Source organism: Haliotis cracherodii, unplaced genomic scaffold, assembly GCF_022045235.1.
Source record: "Haliotis cracherodii isolate W230 unplaced genomic scaffold, xgHalCrac1.p SCAF_3, whole genome shotgun sequence".
Taxonomy (NCBI): Eukaryota; Metazoa; Mollusca; class Gastropoda; order Lepetellida; family Haliotidae; genus Haliotis; species Haliotis cracherodii.
In genome coordinates, this window is record NW_027266286.1 from 36,874,857 (window position 1) to 36,897,643 (window position 22,787).

At 41.8% G+C, this 22,787-nt stretch overlaps 1 protein-coding gene across 1 annotated transcript in view; it reads right to left on the reverse strand.

Moving 5' to 3' along the window:
- The window catches only part of LOC139474145 (EF-hand calcium-binding domain-containing protein 6-like), a 538,680-nt gene extending 516,450 nt beyond the window's left edge, over positions 1-22,230 (reverse strand). The window contains exon 1 of the mRNA XM_071257029.1: positions 22,023-22,230. Within this exon, the coding sequence (XP_071113130.1) occupies positions 22,023-22,224 (202 nt within the window). The 5' untranslated portion in view covers positions 22,225-22,230. The remainder of the gene's footprint in view (positions 1-22,022) is intronic.
- Positions 22,231-22,787: the final 557 nt, after the last annotated feature.

Genomic DNA, 22,787 nt, shown 5'->3' on the forward strand with positions numbered 1-22,787 from the left:
ATTACCATCAGGGTCGAAAATCCTGAACCTTCATCCTCTGCTGGATGACAACGGGATCATGAGGTTGAAGGGACGTTTGGAATATGCTGAATACTTACCTTTAGATACAAAATTCCCAATCATTCTGCCCAAAAACAGCTGGGTGACAACGCTTATTGTCAAGCATTATCATGACGAAGGTAAGCATGTTGCTGGAACGAACCAAACATTAGCTTTACTTTCAACAAGGTACTGGATTATCTCTGGTAGAGAAGCGATTCGGTCATGGGAAAGGAAATGTTCACGGTGCCTATTGTATAAGGCAAGGCCAGTTCAACCAGTTATGGCTCCTTTGCAGAAAATGAGAATGGGAGTTTCACTTCGAGCCTTTACACAAACTGGGGTAGATTATGCTGGGCCATTTATGACCGTTCAGGGTCGAGGTAAACATCGACAGAAGCGTTACCTCTGTCTGTTTACATGCTTGTCGACCACAGCCGTTCATTTGGAAATGGCCTATGGATTGGATACCGATTCTTTTCTAAATGCCTTTTATCGGATGATTAACAGAAGAGGTCTCCCTGAGTTGGTAGTATCTGATAATGGTACCAACTTCGTTGGTTCGTTCAAGGAGTTGAAGGAGCTGTTCCTACTCCTTGATAAGGATGCAGTGACACGTTCACTTGCAAACAAAGGGATCAAATGGCGTTTCAATCCTCCTCATGCATCACATTTTGGAGGGGTGTTTGAATCCATGATAAAAGCTGCTAAGCGTGCCATTTTTTCAATCCTTAGTGCCGGTGATGTCACAGATGAAGAGTTGATGACGGCTTTCACTGGAGCAGAGGCTCTTATCAACAATCGTCCGTTGACGTACCAATCTGCTCATCCACAAGACAGTACACCTCTCACGCCAAATCACTTCTTACATAGCCAGATTGGTGGTGTGTTCGCACCTGGCACAGTTGACACAACAGACTTCAATCCACGCAAACGCTGGAGAAAAATTCAAGAATTGGTTCATCACTTTTGGCACCGGTGGATGAGAGAATGGCTACCAATCCTCAACACCAGAAGAAAATGGCACACTCCTCAGAGGGATTTACGAGTTGGCGATGTTGTCTTAGTAATATCTCCCGACATGCCTCGTGGAAACTGGCAACTTGGCAGAATACTGAAGGTCTATCCAGGAAAAGATGGCCATGTTCATGTCGTTGATATTAAGACAAGACAGTCAGTAGTAAAAAGACCAGCAAACAAAGTATGTCCACTGGAATGGGCTTCTTCGAGTGAAACAAATGGTCTTGATTAGCTTTCAGGATAATAGTTTTCAATTTATGATTGACAGATGTCAATCATGGAAGGGGGTATGGTTTGAAGACATGCCAAAGAGGGAACAGATAGCAGAAACGCATCTTCCTTCGCGGAAAAAAGTATTGCATAGCACAGGCTTCCCTAGCACGTGCGGAGCGAGGAGATTGGAATTGCTTGAGTTATCGTCACTTTTGGCTTCAGATGTAGTCGCGATAAGACGTACATTTGTAACTTTAGTTTGATAGTTCGGTTCGATGTGACGCAAGTTAGTCACTTTAGTTTGAGATGTCGTCGCCATAGAACGAACATCTGTCACTTTGGTTAACAGTTAAAAATTCCACTGCGCAACAGGGGCATTAATTTCTTTAAGTATACGTCTAATCTGATAGTATACGTGAAATGATATAACAGACTTATTCAGTTCAAATCCTGGGGAATAAAGAGATACGCCACATCCCGTTGTGGCACACCATATGGCAAAGTTTAACTGATTCTGCCAAAATTGCATCGGATTGTGAAACCAATCGTGCACCATTTTATCGCTAGTTGCCGTGACTCTGTATTTTTCAAAGATATCAGGGAATTTAACGATAAATTCAGCACCAGAGGCAGTTACTATAATCGACTGATTAGTAATGTATCTCGATTTCATATTTAAGTTATGATATAGTATCATTGTATATTTAATATGTATGTTACACTCCCGGGAATAACAAATGGCCAGTCTATTGAACTGCTTCATACTATCGATAACTCGGATGGTCAACTCGAAGTAGCTCTATGCAATGTAACGTATTACCCGCTGTGGACCAATATAAATACTGTGAAAAGAAATAATGAGATGTTGGTATTAGGTGAGACAAGTGGTATTGTTAAATCCATTACTATACCTGATGGGTATTACAGCGTATGCTCACTCAGTGATGAAATTTTTAAGCCTAATGGAATTAGTATCACACAAAATGAGTCGAATGGGACAGTGAAAATATACACTGGAGAAACAGGTATAGTTATTGACGAGAACTTAGCAATTACACTTGGATTTGGACAGTCAGTAACATTACCACCCAACAAAACAGTAAATGTATATATATTGCCCGATTTAGTTCCCTATAAAGAGTTGTGCATCCATCTTGATCAAATAAGCAAGATGGATAATATTCAAATAGAAAGTCCTTCAACTCTGCTCAGATCTATTCCAGTGAAAAATGAAAATTTTTTATAGCAATAGAACGGAATCTTTCTCAACATTACATTATAAAAAATTAAAACGGGGTATTATTTCAGACCTCAAAATTTCTGTATTAGATGTAAAACACCAACCTGTACATATAGGATACTTAAGTGTAACACTCCATATTACAAATAATGGTTGATGCATCAGGCCCTGGAACGCTCAGAAAATGTATTACAATTGCGCTTTCCGATCTCGGAGACACAGAAGGATTTGATAAACCCGGTACCGATGGTAAGTTATACGCTTTACACTTACACGATAATGTATACAAGCGGAACGAAGTTACATTCACGGGTAATCTAGAAGATTTAAGCGATGTGGACGTTAGTAGACTCCTTAAAAACACTTGTACAATATTACTCGCAACGACGATAAAAAATGGACTATGGTCGATGCAAAAATCGAGTGGCTATTGAATATCGTCATTACCCCACCATATGTGATGATGGGTAAGGGACATAATTTAACAAAGATAATAAATAGTGGCATCGTACTCGCGGCCTATATCCCGTCAAAACAAAAAAGTGTGTTAGTCTCTCCCCTGCCAGAAGACCCAGGTCATATGTTATTAAGTCGTCCGGCCTTACAAAATGTTAGTTTAAATTTGGTTACAGTATTCAGTGATATTAAAGTTAACTTGAGTGCAATACCTTATATTTCTACTCTTATTATTGAAGTCTTGTTCGGAGATGCACCGGTAGATGCCTTCAAAATATTACCAGGTCTATCGATTAAATGGCTCAAGAAACACGAGTGTCGACGTTGCAGTATTATTCATATCGGAGCATCACCCGTTGCAACCCTCGAGGGGGTCCAAATTATTAAAAGTGGTAGTATTTCTCTTACTAAGATATTCTTGCCGTATAATATACATTTGATAAGGTTGATGTATACTATCAAAACATTTAAGCAAGACCAATTAAAGACTATTGTATGATCGTAATATACACTATGAGTTTATATCCGGCGCTCGATGAGGCATTTGAAAAGATGGAAACTGTTGATGGATTTCGATTACATCAAATAAGCGACATAAAACATCGAATAGAGAAGGATAGGGAGTTGAGACTTGGATTGTATAAAAAGTATAGCAGAGCCGGGAATGCTCTGGACGGAGTTGACACCGTGCTTGTAGCAGCTGGCATGGGACTCGGTGTAGCAGGTGTTAGTTTATTATCAACTATAATCGCCGCGCCTATCGTGCTCGGCATGGAAATAGCCGCTGGAGTCTTGGGACTGGCAGGAATAGCGATAAAATTCATGTCTCGTAGGTTGCAAAAGAAAGCATTAAAACATGATAGTATTCGGATACTCGCCGAGTTGAACAGCATTGAGGATCATATTTCGACAGCAATGGTCGATTGTAAGATATCCGAGGATGAGTTTCGTTTAGTACTGTTGGAACTCACCAAATACAATGCAATGAAGCAGGGGATTCGATCAAATTCTCGTAAGACCAGTGGTATTAGCGAAGACGAGAAAAAATGTTCATAGAACAGGGGAGGCAACAAGCGCGTCAATTATTCCGTGCCAAAACCAAAGAACTGGTTGGAGATTAAAAATAGATTGCTTACTATCGTTAGATCACATTAAGACAAATGCTTACATAAATATATAATAATGGAGACAACAATCGAAAAAGCTAGGAAATGGAGAGAATTACCACAAGGTTTTTATTATATCAGTGATGGCAAACCAACCAAATACGGTTATCAATTGTTTCTTATCAATTTCCAAGAAGAGTGTAGTTATATAGTCTGGCCTCCTAGTAAAATGAAAGAAGAACTTAATAAAAATGTTGAATATCGCTTTATTGATAAAAATAAAAAAGAATATTTTCATTACCATTTAGGCTCATCTGAAGCATTGAATGGCTCCAGGTGGTGGTGAGCTGGAGTCAATTTAACTTAATCTCATGACTATCGTTGAATCGCATAATCATTTTGACATAAAAAATGCCACCTGTAGTAGCAGTATAGGTATATAATATAAATCCAGCTCCAGTGGAAGTGGTCCAGAACCCCCATTACCTATACTACTTAAACAAGAGCATAAACGTCATGTCATTCGTGACCAACTCGTGTTATAAGGGACAAGCCGAAAAAAAGTCTTCTTGCAGGCTACTGAAAGGGGAGGGACGCCACATGTAGTCATTCGTCACCTCCCACCGTAGGAGGTGACGAATGACTACATGTGGCGTTAGAGGAACTCTCTATACTATGGGCCATTGGCTGCCAACGATGCGACCGTTTTGTTTACAAACGGAGTTACGCCGAATACCTTTCGAATACACTTATCGTGAGGACGATCTCTACCGTAGGTCACGAAGACAAACAACTAGTTTTTGAGAGAATCCGTTGGACTGATAGCCCGACAGCTAACCGACCGAGCTGACGTCCACACTGTGAAACTGAGTGCAAATTTACCTTATCATTCCTTCGACGTGACGGAACTGAACGAAAAGGGTCGAATAGGTGAAGGCATGGTGTCTCGTGACTTTACGTCACATTTATGTATCTACGGTCCCTGAATCAACGAAAGTCCCCTCGTAAAATCCCGCCCACTGTTGTCAGTGAACACGCCATTTTGCAAAAGTCGGTCACCGGTAGTGATGTCATACGTCAATTTTGTTGTACAAATTTGGTAATTTGAAGGTCATTGAATGAAAGTACACACGATCATTGTATCCTGCTGTTTACAGTTACAATCAAGATGTAGCTTTTGCATATATTTTTATAATTTATTTCCTCACACAATTAACTTCACTATGGATATTTATCAATGTTAAGTTTGATATACCAGAGACGGTGATGTCTAACGATTCGCCAGGTGCGCGTTATAGTCACAAACGATTTACGAATTATTCCTCTCGTTTTGTATCAATGGGTTCACCCTTTTTTAAATGTGGTGTGTATTACACTTTATATTTTATTTTCTCAAGAATTGTTTAAAAGTATAAAATATATAAACCGTGACATGTACTCCGTTGGTCGCACGTTGTACGATTATCCTGATAATTCTATTCCAAAGGAGCTTTCTTCGCATACTTTTATTGTATGAATCTTAGACGAGAAAAGGAGAAATAATCACATAATAATGAACAAAGACATATTAAATATTGAAGATAATTTTGTTTGTTTCGAAATATTCTTTTGGGTACTTGATTACGTAAGATTAATGTCAATCATGTGCATGTCTTGTCCAATTAAGGTACACGGTAAACTATCTAATAGTTTATTTATTCAAGACATTATTTTTATGGTAAAACAGTCGTTTTATGCTGTGTCGAAAAAGCGTCAAATTACGTTTCACTCATCCACATTTTCCATACCATGAACGAAAATAAGGGGAGATATATATTAATCAAAATACCTATGTCGTCTTCTCCGCCGCGTGTCTACTATATAGTTTAGGTAGAAAGGAACCCAGTCTAGGTCGACGACCGGAAGCCCGCGATCATGTACGAACATACTTACCTCAGTAAAAGGTTTATTTAGAAGTTCACTCTTTTTGTTTATTCACATATAAGTTGACACAGCAACTTACATCTGGGGTACATATCTGTAGTACCTGTACGGACAACGACCCCTTCAGCACTACTGTAAATTGTATCTGTGAGAACACTGTCAGGAACTTGTACATACAAAATGGACAGATGAGTAAGGAAGTCAACATATGGAAATGATGCATAAAAAAAGATCAAGTATACTGGACTCAACGACAGCATCCATGAGAGTTCTTGACATTTGTGATTTTGAACCAATGTTAACCAACGTTCATGGTGCCACACAGTCTTGTCGTTGAGGTCCATGATAAAACAATAGTGACATTTTTTCCACCAAGAATACCAACAAAAACAACTGGACATACATTGAACTCATCTCTATAATACAAGTCGAGCAGGAAATTTGAAAAAATACTCATTTTATATTATAATGACTGACGAGTAGGAGTTAAAGTGAGGCGACAATGTCCTAAAAACATTATCTTTTCTTTTTAGCCTAAGCTATAGTGTAGCCGTATGTCATGTAAGTCCTCTACCCGTAATCGTAACACCAAACAGCACAGACCCTGAGACGGAAAATTATGTAAAGACAAGATTAGATATAACACAGATAGATCAGTGTGTAACAGGCACATATCTGCAGAGAATATTTATTTATTTTATGCATGTAGAATCTACAAGATAACTCTTTTTCAAATACAGCCGTAAGCTAACTTTAACGGTTACAAATTAACAGTAAATCCGAAGATAACGAAAATAAATACCTACACTGGAATGATTTTAAGTTTACTTCACAAAATTTAATCAACTTGAAAGTTCAATACCTGTGAGTGAGTGAGTGAGCATGGTTTTACGCCGCTTTTAGCAATATTCCAGCAATATCACAGCGGGGACACCAGAAATGGGCTTCACTCATTGTACCTATGTCGGGAATCGAACCCGGGTCTTCGGCGTGACGAGCGAACGCTCAAACCACTAGGCTTCCCGACCTAGAGGATATAGACTTAAGAATTGCGGTGCGGGGATGGGCGGATGGGCATATAACGTGTGAGATAGGATAAGTATATAAATATACAATTTATAATAAGTACGAGTACCAAGGTTCCGAACTGGTGAAGGTCTTGAACGCCGGTCACTGAGATGTCTCGGAGGTAATGGGATGCGAACATGGTATCGGATTTCCAAAAACATCCCTCCAAAATTGCGGCCAAGGAGCAGTTATGAAGTGCCGTCGTGGAGGCAACAGCACGGGTTTAGTGAGAATTAGATGCGACTGGAGCAGGTAGTCAAGCAAAGCTTTGGTCTCGAAAGAGAGGTCGACGTTGGGGCAGGGATTTAACTGGCAAATCCACTGAAAAATCATGGAATGTTGTCGCCATTCCGTGGGATATGGTTTGTCGGGTCAGGGCAGGGAGTCGGCTATGACGTAGGCGATGGCGGGAATATGTCTTGCTCGAACTTGAATGTTGAGTGACTCGATCAGTTTGAAGAAGTCGAGCGCTAAAGATGGTAGTGACTTTGACTTGGTGGATCCCATCGTTTATGTACCACACGACTGATAGGTTGTCTGACTGAATCATTAGTGTGGAGGACTGTAGGGGTAAATAAGGATAAGAATTTATGGATGAAAAACTTCTTTATTACAATTAAGCGCGACGTTTCGGTGTAGGTTCTAACACCGTTATCATGAACCTACACCGAAACGTCGCTCTTAATTGTAATAAAGAAGTTGTTCATCCATAATTTCTTATCCTTACTTAGTACTCCAACTTCTAAATGCCTATCAAAGAAGAAGACTGAAGGAGTGTCGAACAATGAGACACTGCCAGAATCACTGCTTTGAATTCTAGATTGTTTATGTTGAGCTGGCTTTCTTCTAGTGATCACCGCCCTGCCACTTGTAGATCTTGACAATGAGCTCCCCATGTCACAGCTGAGGCGTCGACGAACAGGTGGAGGGTCAGGGTGAATGGTTGGAAGGTGACCTCTGCACAGATATTCAATGGAGTTAAGCACCATCTGAGGTGTGGGTGTAGGTGATTCGGAGGAGAGATTAGGACATACAATCGTCGTCCTGAAGGAAGGGCTTGAGGAAGCTCTTGATTGGCCAGAAACGAAATTGACCCCTGGCGGTGCACTCAAAGGATAGGGACGAGTAAGTACGAGTTTTGTAGATCTAGGCTCATCATGAAGTCGCCGGGATGAATAATCGTTCGTAGAAGAGCGATTGATGACATGCGAAAGTGTGAAGGAGTCTCTAGGTAGAGTTTGTTGAAGGTTTTCATGTTGAAAATGAGATGTAGCTGAGGACTGTCTTTCTTGGGAACCAGAAAAAATGGAGAATAGAACCCTGGTGTCATTAGCCGAGTGCCAAGACACTCTATTGCATTCTTTACAAATAACGTGCTTATGGCGTCTATGGCTGGATAAAGATGTTAAGACTGTTTGTGAGTCGTCGGAAGTGTCGTGGCAAGAGCTAGAGGATAACCTGTTTGTAGGAGACGAGACATATGGGTCGTCAAGGATGGTCCAGTTTAAAGCAAACGTGCCTAGTCTTCCGCCCATGGGAAATGAAAAAATCGGAAGGACTGGAGTCGGAAGGTCCCAGTCGTTTTGCTGTTGTAGTGAGTCATTTGGGGTTAATGTCTCATAACTTAGGAGAGTTGGTGTTTCCTTTAGTCCCTGAAAAGGAGATGATGCATCCGCCTGATTTCCCTCCTCGTTGATTTTGGTGTCCACAGCCAGGGCCACTAAAAGAAGTAGACCTGTTACCCAAGACCTCTCTATGGTCTGGTTGAGAGGGAGTAAAGGTTGCTTGTCTTCAGTCTTTTCTTTGCTCTTCTAGTTGATTTCTCGGGTGAACAGTGACTTGCAGGGAAGTGTCTCTTTGGACTTCATGGGCGACCTCCTGTATGCGCCCTGCGAAAAGGGAGGGTGTTGACCATGGCAGTTGGTACAGCCTGTTCTTATATTGATCGTCCCATGAGCAATGTCGTAACACCTCAAATCTATGAAGAGTAGTGATAGATCCCGCATGGTGAGCAAGGAGGTCTAGCATAGCTGTCGTTTTATTCTGGATGAGCAACTCGAATACAGGATTCTTTTGGGGAAGATGCATGAGCTAAAGCCAATGAGAGTGCTTCAGTTGCCGATAAAACAGTGGAGACCAACGGGAGGGTCCTTCGAACACTGGTGTCGAGGTGAACGAGGTCCCTATCATCCACTGAAGAAGCAGAGTATGGACGCTTAGGAGCTAATGCTGCTATGTCACCATATAGTTCAGGAGCAATTGTAGACAAGCCACAAGTCTCTGCATCTGCCAATACAAAGCATGTAGATTGAAGCCGATCACGAAGCCGGCGAAAGGATCCAAATGATTCGTCTAAATTGGGGGCCATATCCTGCTGGATTAGTCTTGGAGGGAGTGTGATGTTCTGTGACGAGGCTGAAGGCACAACAAATGATGATAAGGTATCCTCTGTTGAAACTTATCTGCTATCTAGATAAGTATGGTGATCGGATCCGCAATGTCGAAGCTGGGGAAGTATAGCAATCTGATGACTCTGATTATGGTGGTTGATCCACTAAAAGGGATGTGGTGTCTGTCAATGAAGATGGAGATGTCGATGAAGATGGTACAGGCTTTAACAAAGGACGAATCTGTTCTGCTGGAATGGCGGAAAGCTCGCTAGGGATCCATGATGTAGGGATAGCTTCAGATGGAGCCTGTGATGTAGCAAGAGTGTCTGGTTCAGACGAAACAGGAGGGCATCGAACCGGAGGTGATCATGGTGAGCCGGTACGACGAAAAGGTGAAGTAGAACTGTGCCTATCTGTAGTTGAAGGGCATCTACTAACCTTAGCCATTTGGAGTGGTCTATCTCTTTGTCACCGAGGAGAATCCTTATGACGTGAAGAGGAATAATGGCTTGACCGAGAAGGTCTGTTATCCAGAAAAGAAGGAATACAAGGATACAATGCGATGGAGCGTGGGGATCCCTGTAGTATGGGTGTTGTTCCCACTCATGTGCGTAGGCACTATATGAAGAAGGGTTCCAAAGTTAATAACCACGTTGATGAAAGTCAAAAGTGTGAGAGTAATATCTCTTTGACGAAATTCCGGATGGATGAGCGAAGGAGAAGATCGAGACATGTAGGATGAATAGACTCATTGTAGCGTTCATCCTCCAAGCCTAGATATGATGAGTCTGAATAGTCTCTGCATGAGACATGACTAGGGGATGAGCGTTAATCCGGTCGCCTGTCAAGACAAGTAATGATCTGAAGGTGAAAGTAAGGTGAGGAATATCTCAAATGACTCCGATCCATGGAGGTTTTATGATCCCTCATGCCCGTTGAACCTCCTTTGAAGTGTGTCGATTCTTAGGCGTCAGTATGTCCTTCGAGGTTTCGGTTTGATGATGTTCATTAAACCTCAGATGTTCGATGAGGTTCGGATGTATTTTGCTTGTCTCAAGATGTACGGTTCGAACTCAAATGCTGCAACTTGGGACTACAGAGATGTTCGGAGGTTTGACGATGTTCGGATGTTCGACGATGTTCAGATGATCGATGAGGTTCTGAAGTTTGATGATGTTCAGATGTTCGAGGTTCAAAGGTTCCAGGATCCAGGATCCAAGTTCTGAGGTTCGGTGTTCAGGTTCAAGGTTCGGAAGTCCGCGGAACCTTCCATGGTGGGTGATCTGGTTAATCTTCTCAGTATCGAGAGTGAGAAGTCCGTTGGTCCAGGTCTAAATGCCAATCCGTCGGTGATTGCACTGAATAGTGAGTGAATATGGTTTTACGCCGCTTTTAGCAATATTCCAGCAATATCACGGCTGATTGCACTGAATAAAGTGCAGTGACTGTCGATGATAGTCACAGTAGAGTGAGGCGATATCGCATGTTGAATCTCCCGGGAGAATGTGTGTCATCTTGTGAGTCCTCTCAGGAATCGGAGGTTCGTGAGCCTTGAACCGATGATTCTTCATATGACTCCTGGGCCCACTTGCACAAAGCGATCTTAGCGCTACGACTCTTGTAAGCCTATGTTAAAGCATAGGAGTTACGATCATCTTAGCGCTAAGATCGCTTTGTGCAACTAGGCCCTGGTCTTGAGAGGATCGATCCTGCGAAGATCGTCGAATGGGAGATGTCGAACGACGGACCAAACTACTTGTAGGGTTGACTGAGGTACCGGTACTATGTGTACCCTCCGAAGGTATATCAGGAGTGAGCTCCATGTAAGTCGTAGAACACGACGAGACGAAAGTCGGATTCGATACGATGTCTGGCGGTCATCCACACTCGTGTCTAACGAGAGTACTCCTCGAATGTCCGAGTCTCGGGATGTCGACGGTAGGTTCTGCATTGAAGGTGGATTCGTGGAGATCTTAGACATATCGTTTGTGAGAAATGACTCAGAGACTCCCTCATGGTCTAACGAAATCATGGGACCAGTGGGATCCCAAGTATCCTTGCCTGCCAAGGAGGGTGATCGGGCGATCTGGCTATCTTGACCGGCGTTTTCTTGGCTTTCGTAAATTTTGCTATTGTCATTGTTCGTATTCGTAGATAAATCTCAATCATTTCTTGAAGTTCTTAAATGAATCTTATTTGATTCCCAAACATTCGTACAGTTCACGGGAGTTTGTGGAATCGACGAGAAAGTTTTTGTTTGTCAAAAACTTTCATGGAAGGGTCCCCGAATTGCAATTTCGTGGCTGTGTGGTAATCCATTCGTAATTAATTCTTATGTTCAGTAACAGCTTCGTAAAGGATTCTTTTGCATTGTTGGCTCCCAAAAGTTCTTGTCCTCAAACCGAAAACATCCCGAAACAGCCACGAATGTCCAGAGTCAACTACGAATCATGTAAGAATTAAGTAAGAACAACATTCGGCATATTCGTAACTTAGTCGTAGGTGAATCTTACAATTCGTGCATGATCCGTACATGAATCTTGTAATTCGTACACGTTTCTTAACCCATTCCTGGCATTCTTCGTATTTTTCAACCCGATTAGCCACGAAGGTTTGCATTATTGGCCGAATCATCACGAATTTCGAAAGTTTCCCATACGGGGTGATTCGGGATATATCGGGATATATCGTGGTCGTAGTGAAAGGGGGGCATCATGCTACTATTCGCCATGATTTGTACATTTTAGGATTCGTGGAATTTAGTAAATATTCTGGTTCAATTCGTGACGCTCTACGATCTAGTTACGATACAGGTACGATAGAGTTACGAATATTCGTGGGATTCGGCTGGATTCGCATGAATATTGTCAAGAATTCACTACGATTTACGATTTACAAGAAGCCATTACGAATACTGTACGAAAGTTAAGAATCAGTTACGAATCAGTTAAGAATAAAAATGAATTCGTGACTATTCTTGACAATTTTGGTTTTTTTCCCCTGGGATTGCCTAAAAGTCGGGCCAAGAAAAGTCGGGCCGGGCCGGGCCAGGGGGTAATACTAAAAATGTATTGCAGAATAATAAATCGAAACGTGCATATCTAGGCAGATCTCAATTGTCCAGAAACGTAGAGTTATGCTCATTTAATTGAGTTTGAATCAAAATGCATCTTCAGCAATGTAATAAACTGATAATTATAGCTACACACCGAGAGTCCATACCGAAAACTCAGTGTCTTGACTGTGTCTTTTCTTTGATGAGAAGGTTTCTCACCGACCTTAGTGTGTAGGGGTGTGATGTCCTGGGCAGGAAATGACAGTGTTTTGACTTCTTTTCTTTCATTAATTAACCTGTTTGGCATCCCCAATTAACCTTTACTAATTCGTGTTAAACCAACACAGGATGTTTTCTGCAAGTGGATATTCGCGAATGTCATAGGGCTGACACTACAGGTGTTAATAACTGTCAAAGCGCTTCTAAAATTACAACACATACTTTACCTCTATAGACTAGTATTATATCTACCTATACAACACTTTAGTGTCTCATATTGCGGTAGCAAACACGGTGCTCAAAGTAAAGCCCTTTTCCCTCTACATTTTCTCTATCAGAAGTGTTTGGCTTGTGTTGGGTCCGACTTGGTCCGGGCAGTCAAAATCTTCTCTAAACACAATATCTATCATCAAATATGTTTACATCTATATATTAGTATTAAATCTACCTATATACCACTTTATAATGTCACGGTACATCGTATTTAAAGAAAACAAGGGGCTCAAAGTGAAGCCCTTTTCCCTTTACATTCTCAACATAGTCTCTATCAGAAGTGTTTGGCTTGTGTTGGGTCCGACTTGGCCCGGGCGGGCAAAATCAACTTTAAACACACAGATGTATTTTCAAATGTGTTTACATCTGTAGATTAGTGTTATATCTACCTATACATCACTTTATAATGTCACAGTGTATCGCATTTAAAGAAAACTGGTCCGTTAAAGTCAAGCATTTTTACTGTATTTTCTTAAGAAAATCCCTTTTAGAAGTGTTCGGTCCGACTTGGCCCCGGCTGTCAAAATCAACTTAAACCTCACAGATGTATCATCAGATGGATTCACATGTATAGATTAGTATTATATCCACCTAAATACCACTTAGTCTCTCAGATCGCTGTTCTTATAGAAAACAAGGGGCTCAAAGTGAAGCCATTTTCCCTCTACATTCTCAACAAAGTCTTTATCAGAAGTGTTTGGCTTGTGTTGGGTCCAAAATCTACGTTAAACACACAGATGTATCTTCAAATGTGTTAACATCTATAGATTAGTGTTATATCTACCTATATACCACTTTATAGTGTCTCAGATCGCTGTACTTAAAGAAAACATGGGGCTCAAAGTGAAGCATTTTTACTGTATTTTCTTAAGAAAATCCATGTCAGAAATGTTCGGTCAGACTTGGCCCGGGCTGTCAAAATAAACTGTATCTTCAAATGTTAGAGGAAAGAAAATGTACATTGTGTAAAAATTTGATATGTGATGAAATGCACTTTTTTTTAAGAATGTCCAAAACTCTCAGAAATTAAAAACAAGTTTTTGCCTCAATACTACTGTATGTATCCTTCTACCATAAAAATTCTCTCATTTGATGTCCATTACTTATAAGTCAATTCTATTAAAACTGGCGAGTTATATAAGATCATGTATGGAAATGTTCCACTGACATGTTTTTTCCTATAGTATCTAATTCATGTATCTAATTACATCTCTGTATCACTGCCGTGATTTACGAGAATAAATATCATTCAATTACAGCTCCACTTTCTGGTTTTCAAGCGATTTACTCCGAATTACTTAATTATGGTGCACTTTTTTGTTTGGTGATTGTTAATTAATGTCACGTGTGTATGTTGCATCAATTATATGTAGGTATGATCGCCGATAATGAAGTAATTAGCCAATAACACTTTGATCCGTCTTGGCCCGGCCCGGCCCGACTTTTAGGCAATGCCTTTTTTCCTCAAGATAGCTATAAAAAGGACCCCAACCATGATTGGGCATCAGCTTCAAAATGGATGTAGAGCAGCCGTATGATTGGCCCTGGAACTGGAGTATCAACACCAGCTTACTTACTTACTTACTTTGTAGATTTAACGTGCGCTTTCCGACTGATGCGTATTTCGCACACGGGCCCGGCCAGGCCATTTAATGTGTTTCCGAAAGGGGCGAAAGTGGTGTGTGCAACCCAAGAGGGGGCTTTAGGGGTTGCTTATATAGAATTTGGGAATTTTGAGATTTGGAATAGATGCCGATGGGGTAAGGGAGGAGAACTAAGGGAGCTGGGTATGGTGGATTTTTGTGTGTTTATGTAATTTTGATTTGGTGGATTATAGTGTTTTTAGATGCGTTTTATTAGTTCCGTTTTGATTAAGAATACGCCTAAGGCCTTGAAGTTTTCTAGTTTATTTTGTGGGTTTAGTATTGCTTCTAGAGTGAGAGCCTGGTTTAGATTGAGGGTGGTTTGTAATGCGGTTCGATGTGTTAGGTAGTGTGTGCAGTAGATGAGTGCGTGTTCTGGGGTTTCTAGTTGTTTGCAGTGTGGGCAGTTACCTGTAGTATGTTTTTTTATTTTTTTTAGGTGGTTATTTAGGTTGGTGTGTCCTGTTTGGAGTTTAGTGATTACTCTGTCGATTTTTTTTGATGGATGGTGAATTTTTGGTTTGGTTAGTGGTTTGCTGAGTACTTTTTTGATTTGGCTATTTGAGTTTAGATATAGGTTATGCCATTTTTTGGTGATTTTTTGCTTATTTACACTTTTAATTTCTGATTTTGAGATGGGTAAGTTTAAGCTTATTTCTGGGATTTTGAGGGATAGTTTAGCTGCCTTATCGACGTTTTCATTACCGTATATTCCTACGTGGGCGGGTATCCACAAGAAAGTTATTTGTTTGCCTGCGTTAGTTAGGTCGTTGGAGCTTTTAAGTATTAGATTTATTAATTTAGGTCGGTTTTTGGTATTTTTGTTTTTGAGGGCTTGCAGTCCACTTAGGGAGTCGGTAAGTATTAGGATTTTATTGTGGTTTTTGGATTCTTGACTATGGAGGGCTGAGGCCATGCCCATTAGTTCTGCCGTGAATATTGATTGGTTGTTTGGGAGTCGGAAGGATTGTGTAGTTTTAGTTGGTTGTGTGGTATGGACTCCGAAACCTGTGTGTTTGGAGGTCGGATCTGAAGATCCGTCCGTGTAAATGTGACACCAATTTGGCCAATTTTCGTGTATGTATGCTAGTGTGGTGGTTTTAGCTATGTTTGGGTCGGTTTGTTTATTTATTTGGCTAGCTAGTGTTGTGTCTATTTTGGGTATTTTAAGTTTAGGGGTGAAGATATTTGATTGTTTGCAGTTTTGTTTAAGATTTTTAATTTGGTGTTCATTTAGGTAGTTTGTTATTCTTTGAGATATTGGGGTAAGTAAGGGGTGTTTACGAGCTAGAGCTTGGTTTTTGGGGCTGATATTTTGGTTTATTAGGTTTTGGATGAGAGGGTTTGATTGGGATGCGGCCCAGAAATTTAAGCTTAGCTGTTCCCTGCGTAGACTTAGTGGCATTTCTCCTGTTAAGGCCTGGAGTGAAGTGTAGGAGGTGCCATGTTGGGTGCGTGTAATTAGTTTGAGAGCCAGCTGCTGTTAATTTCCTTATATACCCAATTTGCCGGCAATCGTCGCTGAATCGTGATTGGATCGTGAGCTTCGTACCTGCTTCGGCGTGTATTCGTGGGATTCGTGACAGATTCGTAGCCGATTCGTCGTAAAGCCACGAATTCACGAATCCCCGCATGAGTTAAGAATACCTACGAATGCCTACGAATCGATTACGATTCAGTTGGGATGCGTAAGAATGCATTACGAATTTGTTACGAATTAACTACGATATTTTTGAATCGGAAGTTCGTGGCCAAAACTTTGAACAGCTCAAAACTTTTGCCACAAATTCCCGATAGCTTAAGAATTGTAAGAACTAACTACGAATATATGCGAATCAGTTAAGAATTTCACGAACTGATTGCATTAGGGAGACGATCTGACACCCAACGCCGACATTTATGCAGGTACAGTATGAAGGATTCATCTGGTAGATCGGAGCAGAGCTCGCAACGCTCTAAATAACTGCATAATCCAGGACAATCCGAACAATCCGAGGGTCAGACGGAGAGAAAACACGTCGGCACAAAGTGCAGACTGGTCACCGTGTACACTGCTCGTCCATTATGAAGAATAACTATCCCAAACAGGGCTATAAGTAAATTTGCAGACAAGAAGACGACAAAAAAATGAAGATCGCTTGCACGGGGGAAAAATACCCAAACCCTATAAGAACAACACGGCACAAGTGTGTGGCGATTTGAAAGAGAATCAATTGACTGGGATAGATACGTGATTAGTGCAAGTTGGTCAACCAGCATGAACAGCGCGCATGACCCAGATCTGGAAGGAGGCCATGTCGATGTGATGTAAGAACAGATGAGTTAACTTTAGAAGCTGGAAACCTTCATTTCAGACACGTTTCCACTCAGTATCGAAAGAAGAATGCATAGTGTGAGATAAGTTTAAAAATTACAAAAATCTCGAAAACAGAATCTATTTGGAAGAATTTATGGAAGCCTTCAACAATGTGTGGAGACTCCGACTTTGAAGAAAACTGTTGGATGGAACGGAATTATTAGAACTATATGTATGTTATTATTAAATTAGGTGTGTCAAGTCCATTTTTATACAGCAAATATTTGCTAAAACGGTATGCGTTAACGCGAGAACCAACCACCGATCCCAGCACCCCATTTGCTTGTCGTAAGAGGCGACTAAATTGGCAACCCGTGGGGATTCCAGCTCAGAATGGACCGTATCTAACTCGTTTTTTCCTTGAGGCCCTCGTTGTAATAAAAGAGGAATCTAAAGGGAACCGTAATCTATATAAGTACAGCATTTCCTGGATCCCATATATCAAAGGTGATAAACTTTTGTTTTAAACTACAATTACTATGTATCCAAGTATCCTTTCTGTTGTAAATAGTGTAATGAGAAGCAAAGGGTTGGAAACACCCTTTCATTGAAGCTGAACATATTTTGGTTTCTGCCATATACACTGAAAGGCAAAAGAAACGTCACTTAAAACTTAAAGGTCACTGGCAGTTACATGTTCTGTGGTCAATAACTTATTTATCGTTCTACTGCTTCTTTTTGTTGCCTTAAAGTCCATTTAACAATTGAGTTTAGAATTGGGTGCTTCGCCCAAACGCAGCCTACAAATGTGCACTGGGACTCTGTTGCGGAAAAGTCTTGTCAAAAACATGATGCACGTGCATATATCGTGGATGGTATGGGTATAAAAGACACCCAAAACTATAAAGTTGGCTTTCATTATTTCGATTCATCAGCCATGCCAAGATTATCAGGAAATGAGAGACAACAAGCGATCGGAAGACTGCAAGCAGGCCAGAGTGCACAGGTCGTTGCAAATGCATTCAATGTCAACGTCAGAACGATATATCGTTTGCAACATCGCCACAGCACCACCGACGACCGACCGCGTAGTGGTCGTCCTAGAGTCACTACTCCCAGACAAGATCGGTTCATGATACGCCAACATCTGCAGAACCGATTCCTAATGGCCAGTGAAACAGCTCGGCAAACCATTGGCAACCACCAGCGTGCCATCAGTGATCGTACAGTCCGACGTCGCCAAACTGCCAACAACATCTCGTGCCACCGTCCTGCTCGTATACCCATCCTGAGAGATCGTCACCAACAGGCCCGACTGCAATGGGCCAGGCAGCATCAAAATTTGCGTCAACAGCAATGGAGAAGAATCATCTTCACTGATGAGTCGCTACCGTGTTTCAACGGTGGAGTCAGAGTCTGGCGAAGGAGGGGCGAACGTTAAGCTGATGCTTGTGTTATGGAACGAGACCCGTGGGGCGGCCCAAGCATCTTGGTTTGGGGTGGAATCGGACTGAACCAGAGAGTGGGACCGGTGGTCTTTCAGAATATTGGTCCAGGCAGGGGTAATGGCATTACAGCTCTCGGCTACATTGACCAAGTCCTCAGACCCCATATCGTGCCTTTTTTTGCCCGTCATCAAAACCACACCTTTCAGCAAGACAACGCCCGTCCCCACACTGCCAGAGTCACCAGGCACTTCCTCCAGCAGCACAACATCCAAACCATGCCTTGGCCTGCCCTCAGTCCGGATTTGAACCCCATTGAACACTTGTGGGATGAGATCCAACGACGACTCAACGACGTACGCCCAAGGCCGACAACTGCAGCAGAACTGCGTGTAGCGTTCCTGAGCATATGGGCCCATATCCCAATGGCCTTCATCAACAGGCTAGTCCACTCCATGTACAGGAGATGTGTGGCTGTAGTCAACGCCCGTGGTGCCCACACCAGGTACTGATTTTGAACCCCCCAGCTGTTATGTCTTCTGGTGCCAGAATAAAAAAAAACATTCCCCAGACTGTTACTTTCATGTGGGCCAAACACTGACTTTCTCCGATGTCTTTACTTACATATATAAGCATTTGAAAATAAAGTTATTTATATGATTTATTGATATGACATCCACATGACGTTTCTTTTGCCTTTCAGTGTATTATCTCAATATCATGACTACTTTTACAAAAGCAACTTTCCATCATTGGATTATGTTACATGGCTGACTGTGGGTGACAAAATCACGCTTGCGCGCTTTCAGTATACACTTTCTACGATCAATTGTATACATTCACTAGCCAAGTAATAAATTAAGTGGGAAGAAACATGTGGTCAAGCTCTCTGAAAAGAAAACATTTGTTCTTCAAGAAACTATATACATTTCTCCTTGTGGCTGTTGTTTTTAACTAGTCGGTTTTTAACGCTGGTGAGTCTGTCACCTCAAGGAATGTTAACGATTGACTTATGATTGAGACCCGTGCAGATCGGGAGTAGAATAGGTCTTCAGCAACCCATGCTTGTCGTAAAAGGCAGCTATGCTTGTCGTAAGAGGCGACTAACGGGATCGGGTGGTCAGGCTCGCTGACTTGGTTGATGCATAGCATCGTATCCCAATTGCGTGGATCGATGCTCATGATGTCAGTCACTGGATTGCCTGGTCCAGACTCGATTATTTACAGACCGCCGTCATATAGCCGAATATTGCAACAGCAAACAAAACGAACTTATGAATGAAACAATGTCAAATAAAAAATAAACTAAGAAATGTTTAACAAAGCTACTTAAAGGTCTTTACTATTGATTTGTAAACGTTGTCTTCTCAACCCCATGATATACTGAGTCAAATTAAAAACTTCACATTTTTAAAAGTAATCCCATGTATGATATACAAGGGACAAATGTATCAGAGAAGGTAAGTTTTAATCATTAATGTCCAAAGAAGGATTTTAATTAACGGTGGTAACCATAATTTGTTCCAAGCACCTACGGTATTCGGTAATAACATCAACAGTTTAAATCATAAGTCCCAAGCACGAGAATCTGATGTCACACAAGTTCAGTAGCGTGTATGGCCACCATGTGCGTTGACAACTGCCACACAAAGCCTCCGCATGGACCTTGTGACGCTTGTGAACACATGATTGGGAAGACGACGCCATTGTTGCTGCAAAATGGTGCCAAGATCTTGCAAATTCTGTGGTTGGTTCTGGAGAGTGCGCAGACTTCTGCCAAGAGCATCCCAGACGTGTTCGATGGGATTGAGGTCGGGAGACCTTGACGGCCAGTCCATGACGTTGACTCCCGCATTCTGAAGGAAATTCCTTGTCAAAATTGCTGTGTTGGGTCTGGCATTGTCGTGTTGGAAGATCAAACCGGGTCCATGTGCTGCCATAAAAGGCAGAAGTTCTGGTGCCACTACCTGGTCGCGGTAAGCAGCAGCGTTGAGGTTGCCACGGATGACAAGAAGCCTGGAACGTGCATTGCCACAGAAAGCACCCCACACCATGACACTTCCGCCTCGAAATCTGTCAACTTCCTGTACACAACACTGGGCGTAACGTTCATGACGACGCTTCCACACCCTCGCCCTATCATCAGCAAATCGAAGATTAAATCGGGATTCATCACTGAAGACTACTTGATTCCAATTCCTCTGAGTCCATCGTAAGTGTCGCTGTGCCCACAACTGACGTTGACGTCTGTGTAATTGAGTCAGAATCGGCCCGCAGTATGGCCGTCGTGCTTGAAGGTGAGCAGTTCTCTGACGATCCTCTGCATGTGACGTCACACGTGGTCGACCTGGCCGAGGGCGATCAGCGGTGGTACCCGTTTGCTGTAGACGCGTCTGTAAATCATAAACAGTCCGTCGACTACAAACCCATCGTCCTTGCGACTTCAGCTACGGACGTTCCCGTCTGCAACATGCCGATGGCACGTTCACGTTGCACATTTGAAAGGCGTGGCATGACAAATGGCCGTAAAGACTTTTGTTTTCTTGTGTGTTTTTTTTTTGTTAATGACTGCTAACAAGTATGGTTGAGAACACGTGCGGTATTATGGCCACGTGACCAGTTGCACATGAAAAACTACTTTTGCCACTATAGTGCTGTGCACATGATTTTGATCGATTCACCTGCACAAAAACGGGTGTTATCTGAAGACAATACATGGCCATTACTGTTTAAATACTCAATAACGGCCCACACTGATAACTGGTCAAAATGTTAAAATTTTAGGATTGTGAAGTTTTTAATTTGGTTCAGTATATATCTTTCTAATAGCTATCTAAGTAGCATGAAACAAGTGTTTTCCGCCTTCCAATGTCCACAGGGTTTTAACGTCTTAAACGTTTCAGATGTTGGAAGTGAAGACGGCCTTAGTAAGGCGTCCCCCCAGTTGTTGAACAGCATGCCCGTGATGATCACTGATTGGCATGTGATATGCTGGTGTGAAGTGTCAACAGTAATCATGCAAAACAAAATTGCCCGAGGTTGTTGTTCTCACTCAAAATCTCACTGTTTGTGAAGTGACATTTCCCTGGTCCTCACTGGTTGTCACGTGACTTTCCCCTGGTCCTCACTGTTTGTGAAGTGACTTTTCCCTGGTCCTCACTGGTTGTCGTGTGACATTTCCCTGGTCCTCACTGGTTGTCATGTGACATTTCCCTGGTCCTCATTAGTTGTCATGTGACATTTCCCTGGTCCTCACTGGTTGTCACGTGACTTTTCCCTGGTCTTCACTGGTTGTCACGTGACTTTTCCCTGGTCCTCACTGGTTGTCGTGTGACATTTCCCTGGTCCTCACTGGTTGTCGTGTGACATTTCCCTGGTCCTCACTGGTTATCATGTGACATTTCCCTGGTCTTATCTGGTTGTCATGTGACATTTCCCTGGTCCTCACTGGTTGTCATGTGACATTTCCCTGGTCTTCACTGGTTTTCGTGTGACATTTCCCTGATTCGTACCAAGAAAATGTGAAAACGTTACAAGTGCTGAAGACATTACAATAATTGCTTGTGTACATACTTTAGAACACCAACGTAAAGGACATTCATGTGTGATTTGAGATACGATTTGAACACAGATTACCTGCTGTCTCCCAGAAGGTATCTTCATAGGGTAGATGGCCTGTGGTGTTTGCTGAGTGGTATCCACAAAATGTATGTTCGCGGGGCAATGTTTGTAGGTGCATCCCAGTCACACGAAGATGAATCCCTCCAGATGTTCGAGGTCGATTTGATACTCCAACACCAACTTTTCCTTCAAAGCAGAACGGAGCCGTGAACGCCATGTTAACTCGATCACTGAACTACCGACAGGGTTTATTTGTTTTGTTGCTGGGCAATGAACAACACATACTAGTATTACAACAGTACAATGACGCCCATTTACTTCGCAAGGCCACTACGATCAATAACTATTCATACCATTCATACATCGTGTGTTGGTGTGTGGGGGTGGAGGGGTTCTCTCTATAAATTGGAAAGGTGTTATTCCCGTATATTTGTAATACAAGTAAATCACAAGTCGCCTACCTTATATTCTTGATTATTTGAAATGAACACAGTGAGTGGTGAGAATAATACCCTTGAGACTTTTGTAATGGAACAAAGCAATTGATGTCTCGCATTACCAAACCAACAACAATATATATGACACATTGATTCAGAAAAATTAGATTGGCCCAAAGCGCTGTGTTGGTGCAGCATTGTTTCGCAAATGTTCTAGTCTTGATGATATTTTATGTTCAACCAATCTGTTTCATTGTGGACTTAATAAGGGTAAAGACCAAGATAGAGTCAGATTACTTCCAAGTAATGTGTGTAAGTTACAAAACAATTCAAAATGTGACAC